General features: G+C 53.8%; 3 protein-coding genes across 3 annotated transcripts; 2 read left to right on the top strand and 1 right to left on the bottom strand.

Annotated features, from left to right (window-relative positions):
• Window positions 1-193: 193 nt before the first annotated feature.
• Window positions 194-553, top strand: GLOTRDRAFT_42777 (uncharacterized protein; the record flags this gene model as incomplete). Its single annotated transcript, XM_007868447.1, has 2 exons — window positions 194-389; window positions 444-553. The coding sequence occupies 2 exons, from the start codon at window positions 194-196 to the stop codon at window positions 551-553; spliced, it is 306 nt and encodes a 101-aa protein (XP_007866638.1).
• A 170-nt stretch (window positions 554-723) lies between these two features.
• GLOTRDRAFT_116441 (opioid growth factor receptor) lies at window positions 724-1,853 on the bottom strand. The gene is made up of 4 exons (XM_007868681.1): window positions 1,655-1,853; window positions 1,543-1,596; window positions 1,267-1,484; window positions 724-1,213 (listed from the first exon to the last, which is right to left on the bottom strand). The coding sequence occupies exons 1-4, from the start codon at window positions 1,813-1,815 to the stop codon at window positions 903-905; spliced, it is 744 nt and encodes a 247-aa protein (XP_007866872.1). The 5' UTR covers window positions 1,816-1,853; the 3' UTR covers window positions 724-902.
• An 8,051-nt stretch (window positions 1,854-9,904) lies between these two features.
• GLOTRDRAFT_116440 (uncharacterized protein) lies at window positions 9,905-12,357 on the top strand. Its single transcript, XM_007868680.1, has 2 exons — window positions 9,905-11,246; window positions 11,308-12,357. The coding sequence occupies exons 1-2, from the start codon at window positions 9,956-9,958 to the stop codon at window positions 11,487-11,489; spliced, it is 1,473 nt and encodes a 490-aa protein (XP_007866871.1). The 5' UTR covers window positions 9,905-9,955; the 3' UTR covers window positions 11,490-12,357.
• The last annotated feature ends 7,644 nt before the right edge of the window (window positions 12,358-20,001 follow it).

The following is a 20,001-nucleotide window of genomic DNA, read 5'->3' as shown; positions in this document are numbered from 1 at the left end:
ACCAATGAAACAGACGCCATCCTTCCAGGATTTTCCCTGGGTTACACATTTCGCCCTCCAGCCATGACCTCTCTTCACAGACAATGAAGCTTTCCGCAGACGTTTAAAATCCAGGATGTTTCGCCAGGGGATGTCGTATTTGTTTTCCGGTTTCCGCTGGAGAAACGAAGAAAACACCGATCCTGCCACCTTAATGTCCCAGCCCGCCTCCTTTTATCGAGACGAACTCCGGAGAATACTCAATGAACAGTTCTTTGGCGTATCTTCATTCATCATAACCGGCGCTAGTGCGGAAGACGCTACAGCATCCGTTAAGCTTTTAGAGGGCAGGGATGTCACGATCATTCTAACAGCTAGAGGTTACCAGGTGAGGCCATATTGCACGTCGGGTGCTTTGGTCGTAAGTAATACTAATGTCGTTTCATTGCAGGACTCTTCTACAGGCTCCATGTACGAGACGATAGAAAGCCTTCTACGATCTATCAGCCCAATGTATGCAAGCAAGTATCAAGAGGTCCTCCTCTCCAAGCTCGGACAGTTATCCCAGCATTAGTGTATAGGTAAGTAGGCAGGTTGAGACAGCCGGACGAGCTCTCGGTGCTAATTTGGTCTCAGTTCACTACAGCTACCGAGCCGGAGACGACGGTCGGCGTATTTACTGGTGATCGACCACGTCTAAAGGAGCAGTGTACCATTTGTAGACAAGCCCCGACGCAGCCTGTCGTGCGTCTATCACCGACAATATTCCCCACTTTAGAGATTCAAGCATATACAATGTACATGTACTACTTATGGTTGGTGATACGCTCGTAACCCCCATGCAAGTCGGCACCGTCTTATGACGTCGGGCTTGATTGCCTTCTCTAAGTCAAAGCTAAAAAGCCAAAAACTACGCGAGCTCCTTACGGGCCTAGGCGGCCCGCCGACCTTCGCCTCTCTAGAGCTTCTTCGTACATACCTCTTGAAAATACGAAGTCTGGGTCTCCCCTCGCCTTTTGGATTAGACTTGCGATGTATAGTCTTTCCTCTTCATTCCTCAGGCAGTTGGTCCACCACCTGTCCATGCTGCTGAGGAGCATGGGAGAGTTGAGATGACCGTGTTCACTCTGTTCATTCAGAACGTGCAGGAGAAAACCAGCGTTCAACCGCTCCAAGCCAAATTCGGATAGACATTTCAAGATGCGAGATATCCGCAAGTTGTTGTGGCTGGAACCTAAGCAAGACGGGGTTTAGCTGGTGAATACGTGATATATAGAGGATACTTACGAACAAGGTTTTGATAGCGAGCGCCGAAATGTGACGAGGGAGATCTGTTCAACAAGCCGGTCTCCTGTGATTCGAGCCGCATCCCGTAGAAGTCCAGCATGAGCCGATACGACAGCAGCAGCCTACCCATGATCTGTTCGTCGTTCCTCATGAATTCTATTTCATGTGTCTGTAAAGGCTGTGACTCATAGTTCATGCCGTGCTCTCGGATAGGAAATCTGGCGAGTCGGCGGATGTTAAGCACAACACATACGGACAGAGTAAAACGAGACTCACAGCCACTGTATGTAACCATGCTTGTACTCTAGCTTTTGGTAGTCTCCAAGCCACCTATGCAAGCGACGATATTCAATTACGACCCTTACAACAATCCATCGAAGCCACACACCGCTCATGCAGCTCATCGATGAGCAGATTATCCGGACGACAACGGAGTCTGTTTGAATAGAATTCTAGGTTGGCATTGAGGGATATGTCATCTTCTTCACCAGGATAGCTGTCGAGGAATTCGACGATGTCTCTGGGTAATGCAACTCTGCGCGTCGACATAGCGGCCGAAGCTTTGAACGATTGCCGCCACACCTGGGATGATAATCGGCTGCCAAGACGCATGCGGGGAAGTTGCCGGCGGTAGTTGCAGCAAAGCAGTACATCCACGTGCAAGCCACATGCATACGCGCTCCTTTGAATGAGCTTAGCTTAAGTTCAAACAAGCACATCGAGCAGGCGTGGCGGCTTGTTTGCAAGAACTGCCCTTCCTTGTGCTATCAGGTACTTAGACTGAACTAATATCACGGCCAGGAATTTCACAGTGCCGTTACTGGCATGCACATGGCGGCCGCGGATGTCCTCAAGGCAGTCCACTCGTTTACTCTGTCAGGATTTGTCTTCCTAGGGCTTTCCCGTGTACTTGTACAAGGCAGCTTTTAACTCGTCTCCCACCCGCGTTTGCATGCTTGCCGTGATACTTATCAACCTGCCATTATCTACCAATTTCTCTGCCACAGGCATACTACTACGATGATTAATGAGCCTCACCTACTTAAGGTTGAAGTTCGTGCCACGACTGGTTCCGCCCGCTGTGAATTAGATGCCTAAATTCTGACTACAAAAAGGACTGGAGCAAAGTGCCGGCATACCGCTGAGGACCAAACTGAGACATATCTCCAGGCGACTTTCAATATCAGCGATGTTCCGGTCTAACTGTGTTATCGGGTCTCTCGGGCTGTAGGATTAAATACCTCAGTATTGCGCATGTGTACGTTATCCCTCGCCTTCGCGGAATATACGGAGGGTCCGCGCATATTCCACAAGGTACTCGGTTGATAAGGTCCTTAGCTCTATGTATTAAGGTTGATTTATACTTTCTCGACGCGCTTCGATTTCGGATCTTCGGGCTAGTGGTAATACCTGGTATCGTCGTGACAACCTTCAGCAGTCAGGTTATTGGCTCGGAACATGGAACATTATCGAGCTCGTACTTACGCAGGGGATCTTCACTAGATGTTCCTACTCTAGGCCGTCTCTTGCCATTGATTTTCTATCAATGACACCGTAACCCTGCCACAACCGGGAGAACATGCTGAACGTTCAAAGCGAACCCGGTGGGTCCATGAATAACGCGCATCCAAATACTAAGATGAAACTACTTTGCAGTAACACGTAGTTAGTGGAATTACGGCCAAAGCCAACATGCATGTTCTTACTAGATCAAGGTGCGACTCCATAGTGTCTACATCGACTTTGGCTCGGATCAGCTCAATTCAGGTTATCGGCAAGCGTGCTATCCGAGTGGTGGCACCAGCCGACGGCGAAGGGTGGCTATCCTCTCAACCAGCAAGCTGCAGGGAAACCGCGTAGAGACATGCAGAAAGAGGGACTAAATGCAATCCTCCCAACAAAGTTGAGGACGCGGGGCCCGTAAAAGGAAGGTCGAGGCCATCGTGAAGTGACTGCACAGACGGCTGTGCGGCAAGTCTGCGCAGTGCCTATGTTGCGTTCCCACGGTCTCTGGCCATTTGAATCCGAGTCTCGACACCAGAACGATGCATATACATATGTAGAGTACGTAGGGAGGTATACGAAGTATTTTATGTGATATGTACTGAGAATTACAATCTCGTTGCGATAAAAAAGGGGTGCGCAGCAGGCGGCAGCTGTGACTCTTGACACACTGATATCAAAGTTTTTCTCCTGCCCTAACTACAGGCTTGTCAGCATAATATCAGGATGGTGTGGAGTGTATTGTAAGTTCTGATGAAATACATTGAAGCCCCAAGAGTAAGGAGTTTAATTTACAGGTGATGCATACATGTTGACAATCTCTCGGAAAAAAATGGTGCGTAAAACACACGGCTAGGGAATCGAACCTGCGGGCTCGAGCATCAGCCGATCCGATCCCTACAAGACACTTACCATATACACTACAAGAACATATCATATAGAGATGTCGAATTTTATATATCGCACACAGCGTCTACTGTTATCTATATACGGCCAGGCATAGGCTAACCCCCGCGCTGCCCTGCGGAGTGACGCTTCGCGTTGCGCGGGGCCCCGTTACGTAATGCGCGTCCTCAGGTTTGTTGGGAGGATTGCATTTCGTGAAAGAGGGACAAAGCACCGAGGGCATTCTGGACATTAGCTGAGCAACGACAAGTGACTTATGGATTTCGTGCCATACTTAGGTGGCCCCGAAAGAATCGAGGACAACAAAGCGTGCCAAAATTTCTGTTCTTCCTGATCTTTCCCAAAGACTCGTTTCTCGAGGTCACCTCACTTGCTGGTTAAAATGATGATTTACCAGCCGATCTGACGCATGTCCTTCAAGCCAATGGTTGCATCCGCAATTCCTAGATGACCAAGTGAATTTGTATAGCAAAGGCACAAGCATGGTTGTAGATATAACGAAGAGGTGAAAAGCGCAACTCACGAGGGAATTGAATGACATTCAATCAAATTGACTGGTACTTGCTGAACGATGCTAGCCTGTATGCTCCTGCTAACCAATGACCATGGATCAAAATCGTAAGACAAAAGAAGATCACAGGAGGAAAGATCGACGCAAGGGAGTCGAGGCATTGATGCAACATAAATTAGAGGCAGCTCGTGTGAGAACAAGAAGCAGGGCCGGGAAACGCGAGCCTATTGAAGCATCTACGCTTCGCATCGAATGGAAACATTCAGCATAGATGGATGCGATTTGCCACGGCTGACGCATGTCATTCGAGTCGAGCGACACAAATCGTCGGGCGTACTTCGGCAGGATCACCGGTACGAGCAGGCATGACTCCTTATGTACCGGAATAAGCGGTAGGTCTCAGGTGGGGCCCCATAGGGTGAATGTCGGGACCGTCGTTGCACCACAAACCAGACAGATCTCTTGATATTGCAACATCTGCCGAGAATATCCGAGCAGCCTTCCATGGTTGGTAATGCGGAAGATACAGTGAAGCCAAATGAGCGCATGGTCCTCATCTTGATTGGCTGCCGAGGCAGAAGCTGGAGGGTAAATCACCCGCGTATGGAAAACAGTGCCAGTCATGGACGATGTCACGTCCAAGTCCGAATGCAACCTTGAGACGTATTCAGCCAGATCGCAAGGAAAGCTAATCACGCGTAACTTGCTTCGGACCGTGGCTGATCGTCTCGAAAGCGAGCAGGCCTTGAGTTGGTTTGCAAACCGTGACACGAATCCCAAGGCACAATGAGAATGGCCCACGAGAGCTGGGGAACTTGCCTGGGCTACCAAGCACGGGATCTCCGGAAGTCAGAGGGCGCGGATATCAGATTATTATCGAGGGAGCATGCAGCACCCTTGAAATGAAATATCCGCAGCGACCGTCCTAAACCATATGCAGCGGTAGTAAGACATCCCGCAATGCCTTGGTCCCGGTCGAGGAGATGGAAGAGTCCGAAGAGATGGAGAAATCGGGAAGGCGTGCCCAAGATGGCAAGTACACAATTGTCGATGTGGCGTCGATCCTGGTGGGCATGGTCATCCTTACACTGCCATGATCCTTTTTGCCCTCGGCATCGTATCTGAGCGCGCTGCTCTAGGCCATGGCCTGATATCTGTTGATGGCAAGATAGACTGGTCAAGTCAGAGCAGGCCAAAGCATGGAGAAACAAGGGTATCGCGTTTGTTCGCCATCGTAGGGCAGAGACGAGTATTTGCGCGGAATCTCGATGTTGGTTCTTGATCCTGTCAAATTTCGCTGAAGGTCGGGTCAGGGAACAAGTGCAAGGTGAAGTCTAGGCCGAGAGGCGAAAGGAAGACAATACACAGGAACAGGAGCGAATAAGGGACCGCGTCTCATACAAAGAAGTCGGCGAGCATGGAGCAAGAACCCGGTCAGCTGAGGCCAAAGCTGAATTATTGCACTGTTACTCGCTCTTGTCCTTTGCTACTGTGATGTCTCGCGCACTACGATTGTATTGGGTCAACATATCTTTGATCAACCTAGCCGGCGGTCTGGTACTTGCGATTAGATTCGGGCTGCACTCCCTGGTTATCTCCCACCAGGCCCTAATTTCATCTGGCACTCAATGCCATAAGAAGCTGGCCCCAGCACTCAGAGAAAAGCTTCACCGGTACAATGCTTTACTGGCTGGCAGGGGTGGTAGTGGAAGTTTGCCGGTTACTTGACTCTCGGGGATCTGTCCTTTTCGTTCTCACTAGTGCTGATCTTGGGCCTTCAACTCAATTACCAAGTGTTCCGAGATCCAGGGCAACGGACTTAACGTGCGGTTCAGGACCGGTATCGCGAACTCGTGCGTGAATTTTATTGGCCAGATCGACGCGGGCGCGCCTGGGGACTGGTACGTGCAGGCGCGAACTCTGAGTAGGACGCCCAAGAAGTCTACTGATGAACATACTCCTCTCATGTCGGGAATATGTCGAGCAACGAGGACGGCAGGCTTGAGAATGTCGAAGGCGACGCGTACGTCCCGACTACCCGTGCCACCCGGTCCAGAGTAAACCTGCCACCACCTCGAGTCAAAGCTAATATACGAACACCGTCGCACGGGGCCTAATCACGGAATGGCCTGGTCCTGTAGCATGGACAGTGCTTCTCGGTCTCAGCAAGGTTTTAAGCAAACACGGTGTACAGCATTGGAGGAGGTGCAGGCTTCTCGCGTCCAGGTAACCTAGGCCTACAGGGAAAGCCACACAGTCGGAGCACGAGACGCGCGTCGCGACTCTGGGGAGAACGGTGCCGTGGTTATTCGGGTCAGCTGAATGTATGTGCGATATCTGAGTGGGTATCGCGGGGTGAGTGGTTCGTACTCGTCGCGGCCATCTTCGGGCCAAGATTTGCTCGGACGCAAATAGTATAGTATGTTCATATACACTGAATGAAAGCTCTCCGTCTCCATAACGTTAGTCGGAAGCGTGCCTCGTACTCGTCTCGAACGTTGTCTGCGCACGTTCTGCAGTGGCATTTGCACGGCTCTACAATAGTGCAGAACATCTGTGTACGAGCGCCGAAGATAATCAAACCTGCGAGTGCGGAGCTTGGCCATCAAAGAGAAGCGTGTACAGCGGTACCGTGCAAATCACAGACGCTTGACACGGAAGCATATCTCGATACTGGAAACTGACAGGGAAGCTGTATCGACATCGACCAATGCTCTGATTCAAGCCACAAGCAGCATATGCATGTGCATGTTCCGTGCATTCCTGTGTATGAATGTGATAGCTTCAGAGCAACTCGGTGATCTGAGACTCGATCTAGGCTTGGTGCCCGGAAAGAAGCGCGCTGCTCGGGACGCCAGCAGCATAGGATGGGTCAGCTGGACGCTGTGGAAGCCCGCAATGGCCTTGTACAACGGGAAGTGAAACGAGGCTCGGACCGCTTGACATGGCTTCCGAAGGTCTTGTAGATTGAAAGCCAGATGAGACCGGGTGATTTCGAGGGTACGGCGGCTTCCCAAATATTATCGAGATCATGGCCCTTGTTCGGCCGACATTTGCCTGCGCTCGTGAAAGGAAGGTGCGCCGGAGCGAGAGATGCGCGTCAGCTGCTCGTCCAGCAGTGGGTATGTGGCACAACCGCTGCCAGTGGCTTCGGATTCTCTTTGATGCGCGCCGGATGGATCAGGCGCGCTCGACAAACGTTCGAGTCTGCGCAGGTGAACAGCGAACGCGTTCTTTCATCCAGCAATGCGCCGCTCTTGTGATCAGACCGACTGGCACGGAAGCAAATCACATCGGCGAGGCACAAGAACCATGGCGGATTAGATTAGATTAGATACATGTCGAAGTGATTAATGTGGATGGACCTACAACGGCCCAAGATGACTCGAGCGGGCGATGATCCTAATCGGCAGACAACGATGAGCCGACGCGACCGTCGTTGCGACCAGTATGGTGTTCCGTCGGAATACCTGTGCGCCGCGTGGTGCTGATGAAATATGCATACTGGTCTACGTTCATGCATTTGGTCACAACACGACGATCTATGCAAGGAAATCAAGTGCTTTGCAAGTAACAGACGCAACGGATACATCTCAGACTAGGACAACAGGGAGAGGATGCATAGTGCCCATGCAGACCGGAATCAACTCTAATCTTGATGAACGGAGACGGAACGATGGGGTTGAAACAAACGTCCGTTTATAACAGCAATAACGTCGATTTGGGCTAGCGCGGGCTTAGACTGCGTTGGGCGGGAGCACCCGAAAGTTCATCCAGATGCTATGTCGACAATCAACAGGCCGGGCTCACCTCGGGGGGACAAAGTTTGGACTGCGCGAGCTCCGGGTATCAGATCAGCGCAGTTCCGTAACCGCGCGCACGCTCGGTGGCGATAACATTTATTCAGTATGAACTCGAAGGCGTACACAGATGCTAGGAGAACTGGACAGGTACACGAGAGAAATGGGCGAGAGGAGATTTGAGAGAGATAGCGGGCGGGAGATGGGCGCCCACGAGGATCTAGGATCAAAGGGAAGGAGCAACAAACAATGCACAAGATACCTTGACAGATCCATCCGGGACGACAGACCAGCCGGGTATTCGGTGGTTTTGCGAGCAAGAACGACAGGTGCTGGATCAGGCATCACATCAGCCGGGAACAGCCAGCAGCGCTGCGAGTCGGAGACCAGAGAGATGAAGGTTCGGGAAAATGCGAGAGGTGGGTGCGCGCGCAGATGACAGGGCAGATGGACCGGACGGATCTTTGTGCTGTGTTGGACATGATGATTGGACTCTTCCGCGCGCGACGGATGGGACTGGGTCTGGACGGTGGATACGAGTCATGTTATTGCCACGAGCAGGGCGTGTGGCGATTAGATGCTGATACAGAGTTTAATGGTGTTTTTATTTAATGTGCGTGGTAGGACAGCGACGGTAGGATATGATTGGCTGATGGAGGCAGGGCCGTTGCACCGAAGACAAGTGAGAATAAAATACGGGAGCATGAGGGACGCGCCAGGCAGCGGGAGAGGGATTGCTATAGAGGAGGAGCTGCGACGGTGACGAGTGATGGAGGGAATAACGGGACAACGTGGTTGTGTGGACGAGTTGGCTAAGCAACAAGCGAAAGGAGTAACCTGGGAACGCGGAGGGAGGGGTTACGTTTTCGGGAAGGGAAGGAGCGCGGATTGCTGAGAGCGGAAGGCGAAGAGTGCAGGGCCATTTCGGCAGGCGATAAGGATTTAGCTTAGTGCGGTGGGCGTGAGGACGGCGTCTGTGGCTGGCGCGGGGACAGCCGAGCGCGTGCGGCGGGGTGGGTATTGCCGAGGCAAGTCCGATGCGGGGATAGACACAACCTGGCATTGCGAGCAGGGCTTGAATGTTGTGAGAGGGGTTGCATGTTATGAGATACAAGAGCTCTGTCTCGTGTGGAATAAAAAACATATATGCGGCCCAGACCAGCTGGAGCCAATGGAAGCGAGGAGCGAATAGGCGAGCAGGGCCTGGACGCGGGCGGGGATTGGTCTGTGGGGGAAGCGAGCCAATGGGAGCGCGGGCCCGAACGGACGGCGTCGGCCCAGTTACGGCAGTGCCCAAAGAGGCGATGACGTTTCGATGGTGTAAAACGGTCGGAGGGACCGGCGCGGCACTGCGAGCAAACCGCCTGTCCCTGTCACGCCCCTGTGACACGCCCGCGACTCGCCTGCTGTTGATTAACCTAAATAAAACCCCGGCCGTCTCTCAACCGCTTCCCTTTGTCCCGTCCCCTCAGTCCTCCGCCGTCCGCACCACAGACGCCACTCTTATAATGGACGCCTTCCTCGACACCTCCTGGTGTCCCGTCTGCGACCGCCAGATCGTCCCCAAACGCTACCTCGTCCCTCTCCCGCCCCCGCCCCCTCCCGACGCCCCCGCCTCCCCCGCGCCCCCGCCCAGTTCCCCCTCTTCGTCTCGTGAGTAGCCCGCTGCCATGTGCTGGGATACGCGCTCATAATATCCACAGCAAAAAACACCTCGTCCGACGCAACCATGCGCCAGCAACAGCGCAAACCAGCCGCCACGCGCACCCGCAACGCCGGCGGCCTCGCCCACGGCACCGGACGCATAAAGCCCAACGGCACAGTCAAGCGCAGCGACAACGCGGCCAAGAAACCCTCGCCCGCCGCGTCGACGACCTCCGAGTCCAACTCGAAGCCAGCCGCCGCGGTCAAGCACCGCACCGTCATCGACCAGTCGCCCTTGCCCCTCTATTGCTCCGACGAGTGCAGGATGAAGGACATTAACAACCTCTCAGGTGCGCTTGCCTACAACTACAACCCCGACCGCTATTCCCCGCCGGTCCCCCCTGTCCCCCACAACTCCTTGACGGGCCTGAACGAGGAGAGCGACTCGAGCGATAGCACGACGTCTTCCTCTGTCCTCTCCCGCTCTCCGCCTTCCTCCGACTCGGACGTCTCCCCAGCATCCACACGCCCCAAATCACAACACACCGAGTCGTCTTGTCTCCCGAAACACCTCGCGACCCTCGCGAGGATCTACGACTTTCCCCCTATTCCGCCCGCTCCTCCCCTTCTGACACCTGCCTCTCCCACGTCGACGCTCTCTTCCTCCCCTTCCAGCCACGACTCGTACCAATCTGGCATCATGATGGCCGCTCGCCGAATTTCGGAGACTCTGCGCCCCGCTAAGCGCTCCGACAAGGATTCGAGAGCAGACGTTATGCAACGCGAGCGGGAGAGGAAGCCGATCCCTGGCTGGACAGATGGCAGCGACGCGTGGCGCGCTGACGTCTATTCCTTTGCAAAGCCCATGGACCCGTCTACGGTTGGCAAGCGCGCCGAGGAGGGCATTGAGCGTGCTTACGGTGGCTTCGCTGCCAGCCCACATCGCAGCCGCGGCGTCTGCTCTACCCTGAGCGACGCGGGCGTGCCTGATCTCCGGGCATCGACTCAGAGTCTCGATGGCGGCGCTCGCAAGGCGGTCGACGAGCTCTACGAGAAATACCCGCTCAGTCACTCGAAGAGGAGCGAGAGTCGCGTTTCTCTCCAGTACAACCCGTCGTTCACGAGTCTCTGCTCGACGTCGCCGAGTGCCGTTGAGGACTCGCTCCTCGGTAGCCGGAGCTTGCCCTCGGCGGGTGTGCGGAGGAGGGAAGTCAAGTTGGTGAAGCCGGGCGCGGAGGGGAAACTCCTCGTGCCCGACGTAAAGATGGTCTCGCGGTCACCGCCTTCATCTTACGCGTCGTCGGCCACGACCGCGTCCTGGTATCCTTCGAGCTCGAGGAGGAGCTTCGGCTCAATTCCGAGCATCCGCAGTCCTCTAAGCAGGGTTGGCAGCGAGCTGATGATGGGTGAGGTGCAGGAGGAATGCGAGTCGCTGGAGGACAGCGCTAGCGAGTACGGCTGGAGAAGTGAGAGCAGCCGATGTAAAGGCAAGGAAGAGCGCGAGCGTGAACGCAAGGAGAAGCTTCTCGTTGGTGGTAGTTCAGAAACAACCCCGACCTTCTCCTGCGGCAGCGAGAGCGGTAGCTTGCCCGCACCGAAGCGGCCGACTGTCGAGAGTGAGTCACCCTGTTGTCTGCTGCAGCGAGAGGCGGTAGCTGACTATATGCGGTCGCACAGCCCGGACGTGGTCATACGACAATCTGCTGACTTACCCTGCCATGCCTCTTCCCGTCAAGAAGGTGAAGAGGAAGGAGAGGAAGATCGTCGATGGGGAGGAGAAGGAGGTCGAAGTCGAGGTCGACGTCTGCGAGCCCAAGCGTCTCTTCTTGTTCCCGGGCAAGGAGGTCTTCCGTGGTTAGGTTCTCTCGCGTTCTCCCTCGTCGTCCTCGGGTTCGGCTTTCTGGTCTTGGCTCAGCATTGGCTTCATCCGGCATCTCCTCATCGCGATACCATCATTCATGATACCCTCTCCTGGTTTTCAAGCTCGTCCGCCCTCATCCATCCATCGCCTATCTATCATCACGATTTGACGCATACACCTCATCCACTCACGCATCATCATCGCCATCCATACCTCACGCGCATCGATACCTTACTTATTGTCCCTGTCACGAACGCATGGCCTCTTACGCGAACTCACGTTTAATGGATGATGGATGGTCGGGCGGCGGCTCTCGCTAGGACCGGTCTTTCTATGTCTCCCTCCCTCTGTCGTCGGACCCGTCGGCAACGACCCTCAAAATGTTTATAATCTATTTCTCCTCAGGCTCATCATCTCGGTCGCAAAGCAAGCATGTATAATTTGTACTTTTATCGGTCAACACTGTACTACTACGTCAACATCTTTTCGATTCCTGGGGGGCTCTACGATACGGACCTGTTTATTAGTTGGATTTCTCTGTTGTTTGGCGTTGCCGTCTTTTTGGAGCGCATCATCTCAAGGACTTGGTTTTTGGTGGTCTTGGACTTGGAATTTACCCCTGTACGTGCATGGGTCCATACCATTGATATCCAACCGCGTCCTCTTTTTTACTTTGTCGTCGTTGTAAGCTTTCGCTGTCTGTACGTTTTGCACATCCAATCCTAGTCGTTGTCGTTCCTGCCGCATATCACACACATCACATCCTAGCGTACATATGGTTATCGATAGGGACGAGGTTAATCGCATTGTTTTGTCCGTCTGCATACATCTGTGACTAGTGAAACTACATATGATACATCATGGCGACGCGAATGTGCATGCGTGATACGTCAAGTGGGTGGGAGCGAGTCCAGACCGGGGAGAGGTGATCACGCTGGGTGGTTGAAACAAGGAGACGACGTGAGCTAATTATATAATTGGGCAGGCGGGTGCGGGAAGGGACGACGCTGGATCCGGATCCGCACTCGCTCGTGGATATTTGAATGGGAGAAGTTTCTGAGGGTAATTGGCGTCGAGGCGTGCGCGCGGCCGACGATCCTGTCGCTACCGCGCGTGAACCGTTCAAGGCAGCTCGGAAACCAGTCGGGGTATCATCGACATCATGCATGCCGCGCGATAGGCTGACCGAGCACACCATCTGGAAAATGCAGGGTTATATCAGTTGATAATTGGCGTGGTGCGGGCGTGCAGTTGAAATCGTCGGCTACGAGGAATTGCACTGATCTGAAATAATTTCTGGGGGAGGAGGGGAGGGGGGGGCGGGCCGAGTGTCTGGGCTCGGAAAAACTCCAGGAAGCACATGGGCGAGGTACGTGATTGGCCCTGCTCCTGTGCGGAGGGCCAGCGCGCGGAGGGATTGTGCCCGGGCGTGAGCCGGCGGGTGAACTTGAAGAGGCGACGTGCCGCGGTCGGCGGGGGCGGTAAGGGCTTCGACGTTGGAGATGGGGAATGCAGATAGCGAGTCTGGGCTCTGTGGAGCGGAGAGACATATCCAACAGGGGACAGCGAGGAGATGATACACACCGGTGATGGCTTGATAGGGCCCGGCCACTGACAATCAGTTGGGAGGGCAATTGCGACTCGCTATTCTTGTCAGGAGCCGCTGTCTCGCAGCAGGAGAATGGACGGGGCTGGACGCTCGCCTATGTCATGCGTGCCATGGCAGCAGTGCCCAACTTCTCGCCGAAGTCGAAGTATTTCCTCGGTAGGAATTGCCTCTGCGAAACCAATCACGACAAGTCGCCAAGCGTTGCCGAGGTGGGTCATCTGTACGAACAAGGACTTGCCTGTTTCGACCCCTGCTACGCCTTCTCAATCTGTTCCTGCCTGTCTTGCTTCCGTCTTGTATTTCGCTTGTTGTCCAATAGAGCTAGCTTCGGTCTTTGAGGCGACGAACAAGAAAGTTTCTGGTTTGCGTAAAGCCCGGCCAATGTGACCAGCGGCGTCTTTGTGGTTTGTATATTGATTTATGATTGCGTCCCATGATACTTACATCCGGATGTAAAGGTGAAGTAGCGTCGACCCAGTCCAGCCCAAATCTAAAACAACGCCGAAGCTGTCGAACGCCTCCAAGGCAGGAGAAGCCATGACGTCGCTGCCTCTGCCCCCGAGACAGAGTCTCGATCCGTGGCCTACGTCAGTGATGCTCGGGCTCCCATTGGCCTATCAGAGTATCCTGACAGCCCCCGACTCTCCCCACTCTGCGGCCACTCGCCCTCTTCCCGACAGCCACACCGCTCCTCCTCGAAATGCTACGGTGGATGTCCGCTGTAGTCTCGTGAATTGCTAAACCCACCTCGGCTCTCCGCCCGCACCTCGATAGGACACCACCGGCTTGCAGGGCTCCCCGCCCCATGCCCAACGTCCGCGGGTGACCGGTATCTCGACGGTCCGATGGGAACCGGACGCTATCAATCACGACATTGGGCGACACGACATTCCTTTCTCTGGCACTTCTCTTTCGCTTCCTCCTCCTTCCTTTTCCGTCGCCCTGCTTTGCTGTGTCGCCGCCTGTCATGTCACGCTCGATTCATTTCCAGGCTCAGCGCTCAGCTGCTGTGAATCTGTGGGGCCCCGCACGTAACAGCAGGCAATTGCACATGATCCCTGTTGTTGCGGAACGCGAGGCAGTTGGCGCCGCTGCGTGCCCTCGCCTTCATTCAATGAATAGCGAATCATGATACCGGTGAAACTCTGATTGTGCTCACGTTACAGCCATTCTCCCTACGGACAAACAACCTTACACATGCGTCTAGCCCTTGTATGTACGTGAAACGGAAGGCGTCTGCGCTTGATCCCCGCTTTCGTAGCTCTCCATGGCACAAAGGCTGTTGTAGCATAATAAACAGGTCAAATGGACCGCACGCGATCCGCGGACATGCGAGCGGCTACATATGTGCATAAGCTTTACGATTCTCAATTGGTGAACGCAAGACGTATGTGGCTGGCAGCGCTCCGCCAGTCGAACCACCGAGCGAGCCTCATTCACAGAGAAGTTTCCCCGACCGATTTGCCCCACCTCTGTCGGCAAAGGGGTGCCATCAGCGAATGCGGCACCATCACTGAAAGAAGTCTGGGGTAAATGCGGGGTAATAAGCGCTCCTGAGGCACGCGCCACTCGGTATGCCGCAACGTGAATTTCCTGGAACAACTAATCGTGCTGCGTACGAAGCCGGTTGCCCCGATATTCAGCGGGTGGTAATCCAATGCGGCGAGCGCGGGGAGTGCTCGGGAGGTAGTGCGCAGCTGGTTGGCATGGGCGTGGGTCAGCGCGTCTCGAATGACTGCCCCTGCTGGCACCCATGGGACATGCGTATGCAGTGACGAGAACAAATACGAGGATAGGGAAATCGGGTTGCTTAGCGTGCGGCGAATGCCAGACAGCTCCTGAGAAACGCGTCGTGAGTGTGTGCTCACGTCCGCGCCTCCGACGTCCTAGGCCTCGGAGGCCCTGCGATGCCCCCGACTCCGTTCCGCAACGTCCGGAGCGCCTGCCTGTACTACCCCCGCGCAGCTTGGCTCTTCTGCGTTTCATAGTGTCATCTCTCGCGCTGTCAACGCTGGAGAGTAATGGCAAAGAAGGGAAGCACCCGGGGGAAGATGTGCATGTCATTGGTGGCTGTGCAAATAGACTTGAGAACGCGGTGGTACTTAGTTATGCACGGACGGCCTCGATTGTCGACGTAGGGGGTAACAAGTGTTTTAGGCACATCAAGCAGAAGTGAAGAGAAACTGTATCTTATGGACATGGTTCCTTCACCCGCAAGAGTAGTCGTATGGCAGGTTCGGCTGCAGAATCCTGCAGATCCGGAATCTGCATTTGTGGCAGCGAGATACATGAAATCTGGGCACAAGATAGACTGCCAGAGAGCTACCCTCCTTTGTCGTGTGCACGCTTCCTACCTAACTCGCGGTGCCAGTCCGGGGAGACGTGAAGAGACCAGAACCTGAAGAATGCACCCCCGCCCAGACCGATGTTGAAAAATGGGGAGCACAGTTTGGTCTCTAGCCTCATGAGGGGATGGTGTACTGGCTTCTATCGCTCTTTGGATTCGTTCCGCTTGTCCGAAGGGCCGAAATCCCGACCAAGGGTCCCTGCATCTCGTGATATAGGACGTGCATATGCAAATGGCAGACTGTATCTAGATCATAACCAGGATTTTAGTAACAGAGTATGGTCCCAATATCTGAATCGAGTATACCTTATGTAGTACGCGCTTTGGCGAAGAGATTTTCGGTGTGTCCGCGCCGACGTGAAGAAATAGAAGCTGCCCTTCCCACTACCTTGTCAACCGGTGTCAGGAAACCGGAATGCATAGGTAGGCCCGACGTCCAAGACAGAGAACAGAAGCAGTCGGACCCACGTTACGCGGATCGTCAACCGCAAGGAGGCGGGTAGGGGAAGTTCAAAAGGGTTGTCCAAAGTTCCGAGTCACAGCAAATGGCTGTATGGATATACGCTCCTCGAAGCATAGACCAGGCAGTAGACTCATCCAAAAGTGTTTAAGGATACCGCCTCGAACTTGACGCCTTGCGGACTTGGCGGGCCATTTAATAAAAGGGACCGTTCCGACGACGAAAAATGTATATTCGTCAGGATGCCCGGGAAATTTCTCCTCGTATCATTTAGGTCAGCGGATAAGTCCGCTGCATATGGGGTAGAACAGGAGCGGTGTCTGCCAAAGGATCGAGTTCCGCACAACGCCCCGCTTAGAGCAGCTGCAGGAGCACTACTGATCCATTCCTAGCGAAAACTGCCCAGAGAAACAAAAATGGATTACATTGCAAAGGCAAGGGTGGCCAACTGTCTGACGAAGCCGCCAATGCAGAAGATGGGGTAGATTGCCGTAAGTCGGGAGTAGGAATTGAGGCACTTGTTCCAGTCTTATCATGCGTAGACAGTCGCGGTAAGGATAAATCCCGCCCAGACCCATAGGCAGCACATATGGCATAAAAGGGGTTAGCTTATGGAGGAAAGGGGTCATGCTGTCTGTCTGCGTGGTTAGACCTGCTTTCAGTCACGTTGGTTAGAAGGTGCATGACATAAAGAACACAAATGGGACCGTCTTGCAGAGCGCAGTACGAAAACAGGGGTGTCGACCTCTTTCTTGGGCAATAAGCAAAGCAAAGTCATCACTTCACCCGTGCGTACGAGCATGGGCCGGTTCGGGCCCGTATCGGAACCCGAAGGATAACTACAAATTCTCGGTATGGCAATGCAGGACAGAATGTTCGACAGGCTCACAAATTTCGATGCATGCGTTGTAGCTCCAGAATTGCCTGGGTACGGACGACCCAGGTCCAGCCGTCGGCAGGCGCCTCCAACGATGAACAGGCACAGATATACGTCCTCCCACAACGATGGTTATCTGCACGACATTCTGCTTCAGTCCGGATGTTTGACAGAATTGTCAGCAGGGAATGCATATGCCTCTACATACCGTCAGCACCAGAGTCAGGTCAGTTTCTCCAACAGCAATCCCCCGAAGAATCTCCCGAGTTGCGAACGCCACTGAGCGCTGAGAAGGTCGTAAGGAGTTAAAATTGGATGGTCCTACCACGGGGAAAGCCGACCAGTAGTAGTTATCAGATATCAGCTCCGGTCAAGTCTGGCTTCCAGTCAGCAGCGGCGAGCTCGGGTAGCATCTTTCTCCAGTGACAGTAACTTCAGAGGAACGGAAGTCTTTCAGTATGGACCGGATAAGCTATCCAGATTTCCCCGCGTTCCATTTGAGCGCTTTCAAGCATCGACATGGATAGTGTCACTGCATGCCTGAGCCGTCTGAATGTCGGATTGCCTGCCATATGGCTCGTTCTCACGCATGATACCAGGACTTCCTTTTCGCGGGGATCCTGAGACATCTGGCTCAGGCTGGCTAGCAGGTAGCACGGACAAGCCCGCAATGAATGCATGTCCGGACGCGCAGTCTCGCCGAGGTGCGAAAGCAGTCAGGGCCGTCATTCCTGCTCAAGTCGCTTTAATGAAGATATGCTCAATGGATTTGATTCAACGCACCCACCTCGCTAATCCCGAATGTCTATACCATCACGATTGCAGGAGATAGCCGGGGCAGATGGTTCCCTGCACCTCACGGACCGCGCATGGGGAGTAAGCAAGTGGCCGACCAGGCTTCCGGTAGACCTCATATATCATGCGGAGATACCGGCGCAACGTGGCAATTACGGTAGAGTATGGAAGAGGCCCAGCTATGATAGTCAGAATAAGTCGAGGTTCAGCCGCCAGTTGCTGCGTCTTTGCCGGACTAGCAGCACGCCAACGGGTTCCTGAGGATTGTGCACTTCAGGGCCCCAGGGGAGGAGATAACAGTCGTACATACCGTCACGATAATCAGGTCGTGCACCCTTTGCTGCTACCGCCTTGAAGCATCTATCTTCCTCGGGCAGCAACTTCGTCAGTTCATCACTTTATCCAGAAGGTAAGTCCTTCTGCATGCAGCTCCGAGATGATGGTGAAATAGCATTTTCGCAATGCTCCGCCCTTCGTAGATATTTATGCTACTCCAAGGGGTTGAGCCAGGGTCTTTCCGAGAGTGTCTTGAAGCAAGCCCGGTGCAACCTTCTCTCATCTTAGCGGCCTTGAGACGCAGAAGAGTTGCAGCCGGGTCGTAAGACGAAGTGCGTACAATGGTTTACATGGTGGAAACTTAGTTTCTGCATACGTGAATAAACTAGCTCCTGTGCAGTGAAGTGATTGGGGCGACCCATTAATACATTGATGCCAAATGTACGGTGAAAGCACTTAACCGAAGAGACGGGCGGTACTCCATGCAACTCGAAGATCATGTTCCTACCGACGAAGGTCTGGTTCTAACTCGACCACGCTTGCGATTCGATAAGTACGAGGAGGCACATAGGACGTGCAGAAAGCATGAACATATTCCCTATATGCGCGTCGCGACACCCGGCCTACGAAGGAGGCCCCCGGCGAATCCCAATCTGGTAACACGGTCACGTGTCAGCAGGCTTGCACGTTACGCTCATGTTTGAACTGGGAAGAGGAGGATTGCCGACAGAATGTGGACTGTCTATGGCCGCGAGCTGTCTACGTCCTTCTGAAACTGCTAGGCATGCTTTCTCTCCGTTTTGGCCACTATCAGAATGTTTTTTACTGCGGAGGAATGGCTCCTGATCGCCCGAAGAGCGGACTGGGAGGGCTGTTATTTCCGTCTATCGGAGTTCGCAAGCGCAAAAACTTTGACCTCCTCGCTCACATGGAATGCTCGAGATCCGTCCTGCCATATTCTTACTGCTTTGTCTGGTGCTGCCCCACCACGAGCTTGTCTTCATTCCACCTGGCTCACGGAGGAGTCGCGCTGTCTTTGCCTTCAATAGTCTTCTGCCTCGCACTAGTAGGGTCCAAGAAAAACCACGGCGCAATTGCCACGGTGCTGACGTTGACTCAGTCCTACTTCATCCCGTCCGGTCTCTATCGAGACTTGCTATTGCATGGGTGTCGGGCCTGACGTTACATATACATGGCTCCACTGGTTCTCTGCTAGAACTACCAAGCGGCTTCCGAAGTAGTGTTCTCGAACGGATTGGAAGCACCCGGATTCTGTCCACCGCACTATCAAACCCATCGCTTCCGCTCAATGACCAGGTTCGCACCTGGGAGATGCGCCAGATCTCTCAGATTGTCAGTTCTTCACCGCAGGACTCGAGAGAAGCCTCCGTCTGGCGTCACCCTTGCTCTCACCCCATCTTCCAAGGGCTGGTGCCAGAGAGGTCGGGACGCTGAAAACATATCTTGGTCATGCTCGCCTGGTCGTATGGCAGGTTTGGCCGACCTAGAACCGCTTTTCTCGCTATCCTTGGCATGGATTAAGGTTCCAAAGTTATCTTTCCTGTGGTATCCACTGTACTTCCCCCGGCTGTTCTTGCGTTCGGTGGTAGCGTCATCTATGGCTATCTGCGCTCTGGGGACAATCGTCTCGACGCGTGTATTCATCGATCACCGTATTTGGTAGAGCGTTTACTACATCCCGGGCAGAATTGTGGCGCGCTTTCATGTCAACATCCTAGATGGTGCTCTAACGAAGTCCTTAGATTGGGACTGTATAGAATGCGATTAGCGTTGCTTCTGACATCCTGGAGTGCTGACTAATCAGAGAGCCTATTGTCGCCTATTATGCTTAATTTCTATCCACCCGTCCGCTCCCTGTCTGTGGCCGAATAGTCGCGGGCTATGGACGCTCGATGTCGCTATCTAGGCCTTGGGATGGCAAAGAATTTTGGAGGCCGCGGGCTAAGTTATCGACGGCGAACTCTGCTGGCTATCTTGTGCTCACTCAATTACATCGATAAACAAGACAGGGCGTTGATTGCAAGCAGAAGATCAGTGGTCGGATGACGCCAGATTTTCGGATCAAGATCCGTACTCCGCGTCTCTCCGGACTATAAGGACATAGCCGCAAGCTACTGCTCTTTCC

Source organism: Gloeophyllum trabeum, assembly GCF_000344685.1.
Source record: "Gloeophyllum trabeum ATCC 11539 unplaced genomic scaffold GLOTRscaffold_00008, whole genome shotgun sequence".
NCBI lineage: Eukaryota > Fungi > Basidiomycota > Agaricomycetes > Gloeophyllales > Gloeophyllaceae > Gloeophyllum > Gloeophyllum trabeum.
This window is presented reverse-complemented; position numbering and strand designations above follow the sequence as displayed.